Source organism: Magnolia sinica, chromosome 17, assembly GCF_029962835.1.
Source record: "Magnolia sinica isolate HGM2019 chromosome 17, MsV1, whole genome shotgun sequence".
Lineage (NCBI taxonomy): Eukaryota > Viridiplantae > Streptophyta > Magnoliopsida > Magnoliales > Magnoliaceae > Magnolia > Magnolia sinica.
In genome coordinates, this window is record NC_080589.1 from 20350049 (window position 1) to 20361978 (window position 11930).

Here is an 11930-nt window from a genome sequence, read left to right on the forward strand (position 1 = left end):
ACCGTGCGTAATTTTGACCTTTTTCTTTCTGACTGTCCGAAAAATGCTCACCAATCTGATAGGAAAATAACCATAACTTCTTGTTCATAATGTTTGGATTCACAATGAAAGTTATGGCATATGTGTGACACCAGCTGCCAACTTGACGCACACCTCCTCCTTTATCCAGGCTGGGGACTAGCAATGAGAGCACAAAACTCCCACAAGCGGAATGTAATGACTATTACATAGGTTGATTACAATCAAGCACTATCTAATAGTCTATCACATAGGTTGAATACTATCAACGAGTTGATTACAATCGACAAGTCTTTGTTGATTGTAATTGGTATAAAGCTTGGATCATGACGATGATGATGATTAGTTGTTGTTCATGGTACATCTAAATTGGTACCATAAATTGTATGGTTTCAATTGATTGACCTAAATGCGATGTAAGCAATTTTTAAGTAACGGCGTATCGACAAGTAGCAAACATGCCTCTTAGAGGGCAAATTGATTGAAAAACCCAAAAATTGACAACATTGACCGCCAATTTGCCACCATATCAATGTGTTAAACAAATCGCACGTTGACACAGTGCACTAGGCCCATCTTGTTTCTACAGAATCCCACATGAATCGATAAGACTTGCCCGAGTTTTATCATGTGGATGAGACACCGAGTCACTCTGAAACTCGGGCAAAGTATCCCGAGTGTGGATTTTAACCCCCATTAAATCTACACTAGTTTTGGCTCAATAGGGATTCAAAAACGGGTTGACTTGGGCGAGTCCCAAGTCAACTTGGTGAGTCGGCCAACCATGGGCCAATCTGCCTATGATTGGGCAGACTCCCTAGCAAAAGGGGCTGTGGGCACTACTATGGAGATAAGTTATTGATCATGCCATGTCTAATATGCTGACTATGCTTCTATAATCATATGTTCGTTAGAGTACACAATCTGAGTGTAACACAATCAAATTGGTGTGGCATGCATGTACACAACATGGATGTCTTCACCAAAGTTTCATTGTCTATCCGCTTATGGACTCTAATCAGCAAGCTTCACATGTACGACATACATGCACAATGCACCAGCTTGATGGGGACTGAGTACACAATTCTGTATCCTAGCAATGCATACCATACATCCATACCGAATGTGTTACAATCACATGCAATGCACCATACCTTAACATAAGTCCTAAGATAGGATCAATATTGTCTTATGTGATCGCATAATTGCTTAAGCATATGCGATGATGGTTGCATATGCCATATGCATATGCATGCGATCAAATAGTCTCCAACGGTCAGAAATCTGACTGTTAGAGCGTAATTTTAAATTTTAAAAAAAAAATCTGGTTCTTTTACCTATAAAAAGGCACTCCCCTCTTGTCTATTTGCATTATATATTCCCCAAAACTCTCATACACTATCTTGCTCTCATTCTAAAGCATTCTAAAGCCCTTCAATCCCATACTTTCATTCTCTCTTTCATATTTCACTTGCAGACAAGATCAAGAAGCAAGAAGACAGGAACCAATCTTCATTTTTTTTTCTTTTTTTCTTTTTTTAAGAGAGAACAAATTTAAAAGGCTTGCATGAAGCGAGCAAAGAATACAAAGACACAGAACTAACTGGAAGAAGCAGCTGAGGCTGCCTTTACATGCACAACCCACCCCCCTAAGAGATCTTCATTTTCATTCTTCATTCTTCAAGAAGACAAGATCACAACTTACAAGAAGCAATCTTCATTCTTCAATCTCTCATTCTATTTCTAATTCTCTTTTATTCTCTTATTCACTCTCTCTCTCTCTCTTTCTTTCTCTATTCTCTAATTCTCTAATCTATTCTCTTATTCTCTAATCTTATTCTCTCAACTCTCATCTCATCTCTCAATCTTTCCTTAGCATTTATTTCTAATCTCTACTCTAAAGTCTAACTTGTATGATCTATTTCTTTCATTGGCATTCTCGAGACTCAAGAGTCAAGCGACGAACACACATTAAAGAGTCACCCAACATTCAACATTATTTTGTTTTATTGTAATTTGTAATTTGTAAATAGTATTAGTGTAATAGTGCATTTGTGTTTGCGTATTTAGTGTATCATTCATACATTCTTAGTTTCTAGTTTCTAATTTCATTCATTCTTAGTTTCTAGTCATTTTCTTTCTCAAGAATCAAGTTTGAAGACATTACATCAAGAGTCAAGACTTCATTTGAAGAATCAAGATTTTAACTCTCTCTCTCTCTCTCTCTCTCTCTCTCTCTCTCTCTCTCTCTCTCTCTCTCACATTGCCCGTGTGGCCTCACTCGCCTAAGTCGGGGTTGAATCTAGGGGTGACTCATGGTGTTAAACAGAATCAGTCCCATCAAGTCTAAGTCAAATAGTTCGAGTTGCACCCGACTCGCTCGAACAACTCTGAAAACCATGTTGTCTCCATACACAGATACACAAACACCTACATACCTGAAAGTTGCATGATTTCATTTTGATTTGGTGGTTTTTTTATTTTCATTTTTCCTATTTACTTTGGATTTTGGGGATTTTCTAAAAATAATTAAAACAACTTTTTTGTTGGAATTGATCGATTTGGTGCCATAACACTAAATCGATTAAATGTTGCATGATTTCATCTCGATTTGGTGGTTTTGTTGATTTTTTATTTTTCCTATTTATCTTGGATTTTTTTGGAATTTTTTGAAAATAATTAAAACAACTTTTTTGTTTTTTTTTTGTTAGAATCTGATCGATTTAGTGCTATAACACCAAATCGATAAAATGTTGCACAATTTCATTTCGATTTGGTGATTTTTCGAAGAAAAAAATATCTATTTGCGCTAAAAATTTTGGGAATTTTGTGAAAATAATTAAAGAATTTTTTTAATAATCCCGATGTAGTGCTATAACACCCAATCGATCAAAATTTGCACAATTTCCTCTCAATTTGGAGGTTTTTCTATTTTTGCTAGATTTTTTGGGGATTTTCTATAAATCATTAAAGTGTCTTTTTTGTTTTTGTCTAGTAGAATCTGGTCCATTTGGTGCTATAACACTAAATTGATCAAATTTTGAATGGTTTCATCTTGATTTGGTGTTTTCTTTCCATTTTTTAATTTTTTATTTTTGCTAAAAATTTTGGGCATTTTCTAGAAATAATTAAAAATTGTTTGCTTTTTTTTTTTTTTACTTTATTAAAGTTGAATATGATCATTGTATTTTTCATTGTTTTTTATTGAATGGTAGTTTATTTGTAAATTTATGTGTTTAGTTAACTACTTCTTATGTGTGTTTTACACTTTCCTTTTTATGATTTGGTTCATACTTCACAGTTGATGGTTAATTCTTGATATTTAACCAATAGTTCATAGATAATCATATTATATGATATCAATTTCTAACATATATAAATAATTTATAACCAAAAAAAACGAATCCCACACCTTACAGTAGATCAACCCATCAAGACAACATTCTTATGAAAGAATGGTCCAATATACCATTCTTTCATGTTTTTCTGATATTTTTCCATATTTTTTGCTTTAGAGAAAATTTTGACCAATACGAGCGCATACAGCCCGATACCCAAACAAGATGCCGTATGGTATCATTTTTCCACCAGGCCAATACACCGACCGATACCGACATTTGGAACCATGGTGCAGGCTCAACCAATGGCATGAGATGTCATGCCCTTTCCCTCCAACACGTTTGCTCATCTTTCTTTCCTTATGTTGTTACTTAGGGTTTCTTGGGAAGAAGATAGAGAAGAGAAAGAAGAAGCTCGATGGGAATGGAAAATGGCATCGTTGATGGTGGGTATGTATAATATATACGAAAATCCCATCTATAGGCCACCTGGGCTCGAGCTCGAGCCGAGCTTGTAATAACAAAGCGGACCAGGCTCGAGCTGGACTATTTGGCCCGTCACATGCCCAAGCCGGGCTTGGACAAAGCATGGCCCTGCCCGTTGACACCCCAAACAATCAATAGATTAGACATGGAGAGAAGGTACTCTCTATTCCTCTTCTCCACCATAAGGCACCCCTTTTCCCCCATTTCCTTGCTTAGAGAATGGAAGTGGTGTCGTGGAACATGGGGGGTCTCGAAAACCCTAATTGAAGATTGGTTGAGAAAGTGAAAGGGTTTGTCAGGGGTATTCAGTCAGAAGTGGATGGAGTGGTAGGAAGAAAGAGACTATTAACCATAGATAATCTTCAGAAACGATCGATGGTTCTGCCCAATATTTGTCTCATGTATGAATGATGCAGAGTCTATCAATCATAGTTTCCTTCTTTGCCCATTTGCGAGGCAGGTTTGGGCAGCTTTTGTGGCTTTGTTCAAACTCTCTTGGGTTATGCCTTCACCAGTAAATATTCCTTTTTGGGCATGGCATGATGCGGTCCTCGGAAAGGATAATATAATCATTTGGCGTATAATCTTGCTAGCAGTGTTATGGACCATCTGGAAGGAAAGAAACAAAAGGTGTTTCAATAATAGCAAAGGAACGTGAGAGGAGGTTTTTTGGAAATCTCGTAGAGATGTGTTAGAGTGGGCTTCTAGGGTTAAGGATGTCAAAGATAGTTAGATCTAGCCTATATTTTTTATGTAATTGGGTTGTATTCTTTTCCGCTTTCACTGTTGTCTCGGTGGCTTTCAATAAAATTATAGCACTCTTCAAAAAAAGAAGTGGATGGGTGGATTAAGGAAATGCATTTCTACATTATGGTGAATGGATCCCCTCTAAGCTACTTTTCCAACTTCAAGGCAAAAAGTGATCCGCTATCTCTACTCCTTTTCTCTTAGTTGAGAGCCTGAGTTTGGACCAAGCAACAAGCATTGGGCTTATTAAAAGGGTTTGAGGTAGACAAATCCAAATAGGTGATGACACATCTTCAAGACAACACTTATCTTTTGTGGGGCATCCTCGAGGCAAGTAAATAATCTTAGAGACTTGTCGAGATGTTCTAAAACTGTCTTTGGCCTTCAGGTGGATTTGAGTGGTAGTCCTATGGTCAGAGGAGTGTTTAATGAGGCAGTTGTCAAAAACTTCAAGAAGAGGTTGGGATGTAAAAGAATGATGGTCAGATACAATTGTCTTGGGAACACCATGTAGACATACCTCTTTGAAGAAAATACCATTGATGTGTAGAGCATGCGATGTCTTCTTATAAGGGATGACATGGGCCATCTTAAAAAACCTATTAACCACAACGTAAATAGAGTCATAGCCACAAACCTTTCATAATCCCAAGACCAAATCCATGATGATGCCTTCCCATGGAGCATTTGGCACAAGCATTGGAGTATAAAAACTAGTATTATGCTTGCTACCGTTGCCTAGCTGACACATTTGACACTGGCGAACAATAAACCCAACATCTTTCTTTAAATTAAACCCGGCCAATAGAAACGGTCCTTGACTAAGGTTGTTGTTTTGTCAATTATATAGTGAACGCCAAGGTCACCTGAATAAAGCTCTCATATCAAAAGCTCTTGTGAGGAGTGTTTTTAAATTAAAAAAAAAAAAAATTATAATGCAAGTTTTATCATAGGTACTTGGCGCCTAAGCTGATAGAGAGTATTCAAAATAACTTTCCAAAATCATCAGTTGCCGCATAGTCTCTTTAAAGTTTCTCAAACCCAACAATGGAGATTGGTAAGGTAGACAACGAATGGAAGTTGAGAGCATCTACTACCTTATTTTTCTACACCGGCCTAATGCTTCAGGTTAAATGTTACCTCTTGAATATAAGCACTCCACTTAGCGTGCCTTGCGCTCAATTTCTTTTGGGAATATAAATAACAAAATGCCTTCTAATCATAACACAACACAACCTCCCAATAAATGAGGAAATGATGCCAATATTTTAAGGCCCATGCAACATTATAAAACTCCACATTGTATGTAGATTTTTTTTCTCCCCTCATTGAGTTTTTTGTAAAAGACGGCTAGCAAATGTCCTTCCTGACTAAGGATGCCTCTTATGCCTATGTGGGATGCATCACAAACAACCATGAATACCTTCTCCAAATTGAAAGCCCATGTTGCGTGATTTCTAAAATCAACCTCACTAACTAGAGCTTTTGTCATCTTTTGCTTGATTGATGAAAATGCCTTTGTTGTTGCTTTGGTCCACCCAAATGGATCGGCTTTTATACATTCAGTAAAGGGCCGTTTAGATAGAAGTAAATGAAGGTAAATTGAGGGAATTGGGAGTAAACGAAGGTAAATGATATTTTAAGTGTGTTTGGACTTTGGATAGAAGTAAATGCATGCAAATGAAATGAAATGGAAGTAAATGGGCTTGTAAATAAAATCCTCCCTACAAGAGAGGATTTGGAAGTAAATGGGGTGAAATGCCTTTTTGAGCTCCCTTGGAGAGTCGCGCAACTAAACAAAAGTGGCACTACGCACATGTCCACCATGCACATGGCATGCTAGTGATGCTACAAAACCATTCAAATATTGGCTATAGTACCAATAAAATGATCCAAACCATCTAAAGGTTGGCCATTTAAATGGACGGTTAAAAAGCATTGGCAAGTTGCTTGGTTGTGGCCACCCGGGGCTCAAGATTTTTTTTTTTGTTGGCTAAATTATATATTCCAATGGGCTTAATACAATCAATCTATTAAATATCACACATGCACACTAATTTGAGATATTAAAGCTGATTCGGGATATCGCGTGCTATTGTGCATATATTGAAAATTTCTAGTGCATTCCAAATCCTCCCATTACTCCTATCCAAACAAAATATTTGGATTTTAAATGCATTTCATTTCCTCCCATCCAAACACATGCTAAGTCATTTAGCTCCAATTCCATTTCCCATTTACCTCCATTTACAAGCTGCCAAACGACCCCTAATGGGTGCCATAAAAGAACTAAAGTTTTGGACGAACCTTTGATAAAACACCGCTAGTCCATGAAAATACGAACCACATGAATATTCAAGAGAATGGGCTGGCCCACAATAGCCTTTTTTTGTTTCAAGATCAGCCCTCAAGCCTTCTGCTAAAACGACAAACCCCAAGAAGGCCATGTTATAACTCATAAAGGTACACTTCTTCAAATTAATGCAGTTTCTCATGGCGTAATACTCTCATTACCTGGCAAAGTTGTATCAAATGATCTTCTCATGAATGGCTATAAATCAGGATGTCATTGAAGTACCAACAGCAAACTTGACTATTTATAACCATAGAATTTGCATCACCACCCACATGACTATCTTGTGTGCATTTGTCAAGCCAAAAGGCATGAATAGCCACTCATGCAATCCATTCTTTGTTTTAAAAGCATTCCATTCATATCCGAGACGAGTTATTTTATGGTGATACCCGCTTCACAAATCAATCTTCGAAAAGATTGTAGCATTCGCCATCAAGTTCAACATGCCACTAGGCATAGAATTGGAAAATGACACTTTACCGTTATCTTATTGATGGGGCAACTATCAACACACATCCACCAATTACCATCCTTCTTTGGTAACAATGTCGACACGGCACACGGGCTAAGGTTATTACAAATGAAACCTAGCCTAGTAATTCCCCCACCTATTAACGAAGCTTTGCATGTCCTGTTGGGTTCATCTGATATGATGGACGATTTGGTAATGGCGCTCCGAGTACCAAATCAATCACATGTTAAAAGTCACGGATGAGTGGAAGCTCATTGGGTAATTCGCCAAGGACCAAATCCTGAAATTGGGACAAAATGTCCTGAATCTCAAGTGGTTGGACAGAAACTTCACTAGTTTAAATGGTCTTAGATTGGGCATCCTACCAGAGCATACATGACTCCTTGTTCTCAACTTTTTTCTCTCCACAAATCGATCCATACTCAACACTATGGACGCCGATTTTGCCTCTTCGGGTTCGTCATCTCTCAAAGGGTTGAGAGTGACGGACTTTCCTTCGTACATTATCCTTCTTACATCTTCAAGAACAATAACCCATCTTTCCAGAGTGTCTCTAATCGTAAAATGAGACTCCATATCGTCCAACCATTTCATGATCAAATCGAGCACTTGTTGCAAGGTCGATACAGTCCCATCTTGAGGTTCAATAATCATCCTATGATTATAAGTAGTCTCTCTTCTAGTGCTCACATGACAATAGATCTATGCAAAAAATATGTGAGAATTGCTTCGAGTAGAGTCATTTTCTTTTTTAATTTTCTTTTTTATGTTTACGAAAGAACCAAAAGGAAATGGTTTGGGTTTGATATTTTTTTTTGGATTGGAAGGCTTTGGGAGGGATAGATTTAATGGTTTTTTTTAATATGATGGACAATCTTCAAAAAAGAGCAATGACCATCCCTAATGTATGCCTCACATGCATGAGGGATGCAGAATCTATGAATCAAATATTCATTTATTGTAAGGTTGCTCAAGAAATTTGGTCCAGTTTTTTCATATCTTTCGGCATGATGTGGGTTCTGCCCAGCTCTACAGAGGCATTGTTTTTATCTTGGCATGGCGTGATCCATGGGAAGCAAGAGGGGGTTGCGTGGAAGTCTTTGTTGGCATGACTATGGACTCTATGGGGAAAACAAATGGGAGATGTTTCAACAATTATGGTCTGTTTACTGGTTGAACAACAGGCAGGATTTGGTACTATTTGAGATAGAAACAGGATGATGGCTTAGGTGAGATGGAGGTTGAATATGGACTGTGGTGAAGGGCTGAAATAAAATGCTGGTTTAGGTAATTAAGGGTAGGTTTGGATAGAATATTGGGACAAAATTTGTAGAAAGATGTGGATGAGAAAAGAATATCCCAAGAGCAGAAATTGCTCTAATACTAAAATAATGTGACTAGATCAACGAAGAAACTAATTGCAATGAAGTTCAGTGTACCAGATTGAAAGTTTGAATAACACGAGAAAAGATGCAATAACTATGAGCAAGCTCGGCGTTCCTCTACTCCCAAGAAACAAGAGAACTTGCTCAAAGAAAATATCATTCAACTAACTTATTCCATAGAGCCTATGCCATATTTATAATGAGTGTTTACAAGGTTTCAGCCTTGAAAAAATCTCTAGCATAATCTAAAGGAATCTAAAAATAGCATTCCTTGCAAGCCAGGATCATTAAAACATGAAAATCTTTAGACATGAAAATCTACCAATACTTATTTCCTGGTGTTGAGATATTTTCCTAAAATAGAAATATGAAAGAAACGAAGTTAAAAACAAGCTAAAAAAGGAAATTTTCGCATTTTCTTGTGCACACATCTGGAGCGTGCACGCATAGGATGTGGCACGATTGCATCAAGTGAAACGAGGTCGGGTTGGCTCAGGTTGAGGGAACTCGAGCCCAAGCCGACCTCAAGAGGACCCAACTCGCAACCCAACCCATATTCCAACCCAAGGTGCCCAACTTGAAGTCCTCTATACTTGATACAACCCAACCCAGACACATGTGATTATTCCCGACCTGATCTAACCCAACTCGAATTTGCTCAACCTGAACCCAACTTGAATTCAAATCGGGATGGCCTTTTTCCAACCCAAATGCAAGGACCTTGACAGCCCAACCCAAACTCAGGTTGGGTCAATTGAGTCCAGGTTGACTTGAACCCAATTTGTAGCCCAAACATGGGGAAAGTAGAAAGAAAAGACTTGATAACCTATTATTTAACTGAGGATATGGTTTTCAGCAGAGCGGAATGGAAGAACAGGAATCGTCTAGCCAACCCCAAATAGTTGGGATAAGGCTCAGATGATGATGATTCTTTTCTTTTCTTTTTTACGGTGGAGACGATGATGATGAACCTCCAAATGAAATGTAACCATGTTATATTATCCATCCCATTATATTAAAAAACAAATACTGCAAAAAGAAAACAGCAACTACAAGAAACAAGGCCACGTAGAAAAACAATTCAAGGTTCTTGGAATTTCCATCCTTATTAGAATTTCCGAAAAAAGGAATCATGAAAAAATACCCATCCAAATACGAATAATCACTGCCTTTCCAATACATCATAAAAGAGCTCCACTTCGCGATTTTATGAAATTCTACTAAGACTGTAAGTACCAAAATTACAGATTGTTTTTCTCTGCTCCTGTTAATGCCATTAGACGAACACACCCAAAAAAAAAACTCACAGAATCGTGCGTCAGATAAGTGTCGCAATAATCGCAATAGTACCTATATTCAGAAAAAAATACAAATAAATCGTCAATATTCCCATATGTGGGGGGGGGGGGGGAGGGGGAATAGAGAGAGAGAGAGAGAGAGAGAGAGAGAGATTTATATACCGAGGCATGGTGTAAATCCCTCTGGGGTGAGTGTCATATAAAAAGCAGTGCTTTTTCTGAGGCCTCGGAACGAGTAGAGCTGATACACTGATGCTGAGTATAAACCCTAGAGGGATGAGGGAGGGACGCTGGGTTGGAAGCAGGAGTGGCAATGGCGTTTTATTTTGAGAGGATCTTGTGACGCGGACGAGTCTGACTCAGGGGACCTCTTATACTCCTGGCCGAGGGTATCTCACGCGCGTGTACAAGGCAGCTCATGTACACGCCACCACGTGTGCAAACATGGCACGTATGTGCGTGATCGGATCTATCCATCAGAGGATTCCTGCTACATAGATTTCCTGGCCCACTAAGTTGAAGTCGATCACCCTTGTGGTGGACTGAGCCTGTAAAGCTCGACCAAGGTTTAGATGTAAAGCTCGACCAAAGTTTTCTAAACCGTTCGCCTGTTTCTAGCATCGTGGATCGCTTGATGAGTGGCTAGCTTTATTTTTAGGGCGGGATCTAAACGGTCGAACCCACATGATGGATGGTTTGGACATTGTACTGTTCAGGGATGTTGCCACGTGTGGTGGCATGTACGCGAGCTATCCTGCACACAGGCGTAGGCCTTGTACTCTCATTGTTTGGTGATCATGATTCATGACCATTTGAATAGACCTTCTCATACACGTGGTGTAGATGGCCATGCCCAACAATTGTCCGACGCTGATTGCTTGCGTATCGCACGAAGTTGAGGTGTCATAAGCTATGTGGCGCCCACAATGATATTTGAGAGAGACACACGTCGTTCATCCGTCTCGCCCCCTCACGTTAATGGCATGAGCTAAAAAAAAGTTGAGGCAATTTCAAAACTCAAGTAAGCCACGTGACACTAAATACGGAGAAGTGAGAATGATTACAATTGAAATATTCATGGGCCACAAAAGTTTTGAATTAGTTGATATTCTTGTGTTTCCCAATCATCACAGTATGCATGACCTCATGTTCCCTATTTTTTCCGGCTCACTTTTTAGTTTTGGATTACTTCAATTTTCCGCTTGTGAATCTCAGGGCTACCTTGGCATATATGCCTTGCCTCATTTTAGAGCATAATCCCAAAAATAAGCAGAATCCAATCTTCTGTGAGCAGCACCACAAGAAAGAGTGATGATCTGACTTCTTTTTTTTTTAACCTTATTAGTACACCCCATTGCCAGTTCACACTTCACTGTTAGCCACCCCCACTAGAGATTGATAAGACCTCAACTTTCACTCAATCTACCACTTGAGCTATGTATCAGCGTGTGATTGACTATTAAAAACTTCTAAGCTACAAAAGTTTTGGATTGAGCTGGTATTTGTATGGTCTCTTCATCTATGTCTGTGACATCAAAAATAGGTTGATGGCGAATAAACATTTTGTTCACCCTTATAAGTTTTTAACCGTGGTTATTATCACTATTGTTTCCTATGTTGTGGTCCACTTGAGATTTGGATCTGCATCATTATGGGGATGATCAATTAAAATGAGCAGTCAAGACAGAGAGAGTGGATGTAAGACATGTACTTCATGGTGAGGCCGCCGCATCATGAGTCCACCCTAGTCGTGTTTGTCCTAATTTTTCCATGTGCGAAGATTCTAAACATTCAACTTTTGCTCTTATATTCATTGAATGTGGATTATTG

At 38.5% G+C, this 11930-nt stretch overlaps 1 protein-coding gene across 2 annotated transcripts in view; it reads right to left on the minus strand.

The window, feature by feature from the left end:
- Nucleotides 1–10449, minus strand: part of LOC131230251 (U1 small nuclear ribonucleoprotein C) — a 32150-nt gene extending 21701 nt beyond the window's left edge. Inside the window, exons 1-2 of one of the 2 annotated variants that reach the window (XM_058226080.1) lie at nt 10263–10449; nt 10110–10152 (exon numbers count right to left, since the gene is read on the minus strand). In XM_058226080.1, the coding sequence (XP_058082063.1) occupies nt 10110–10152; nt 10263–10270 (51 nt within the window). In that variant the 5' untranslated portion in view covers nt 10271–10449. The remainder of the gene's footprint in view (nt 1–10109; nt 10153–10262) is intronic. The other variant, XM_058226079.1, reaches the window with a different exon arrangement.
- Nucleotides 10450–11930: the final 1481 nt, after the last annotated feature.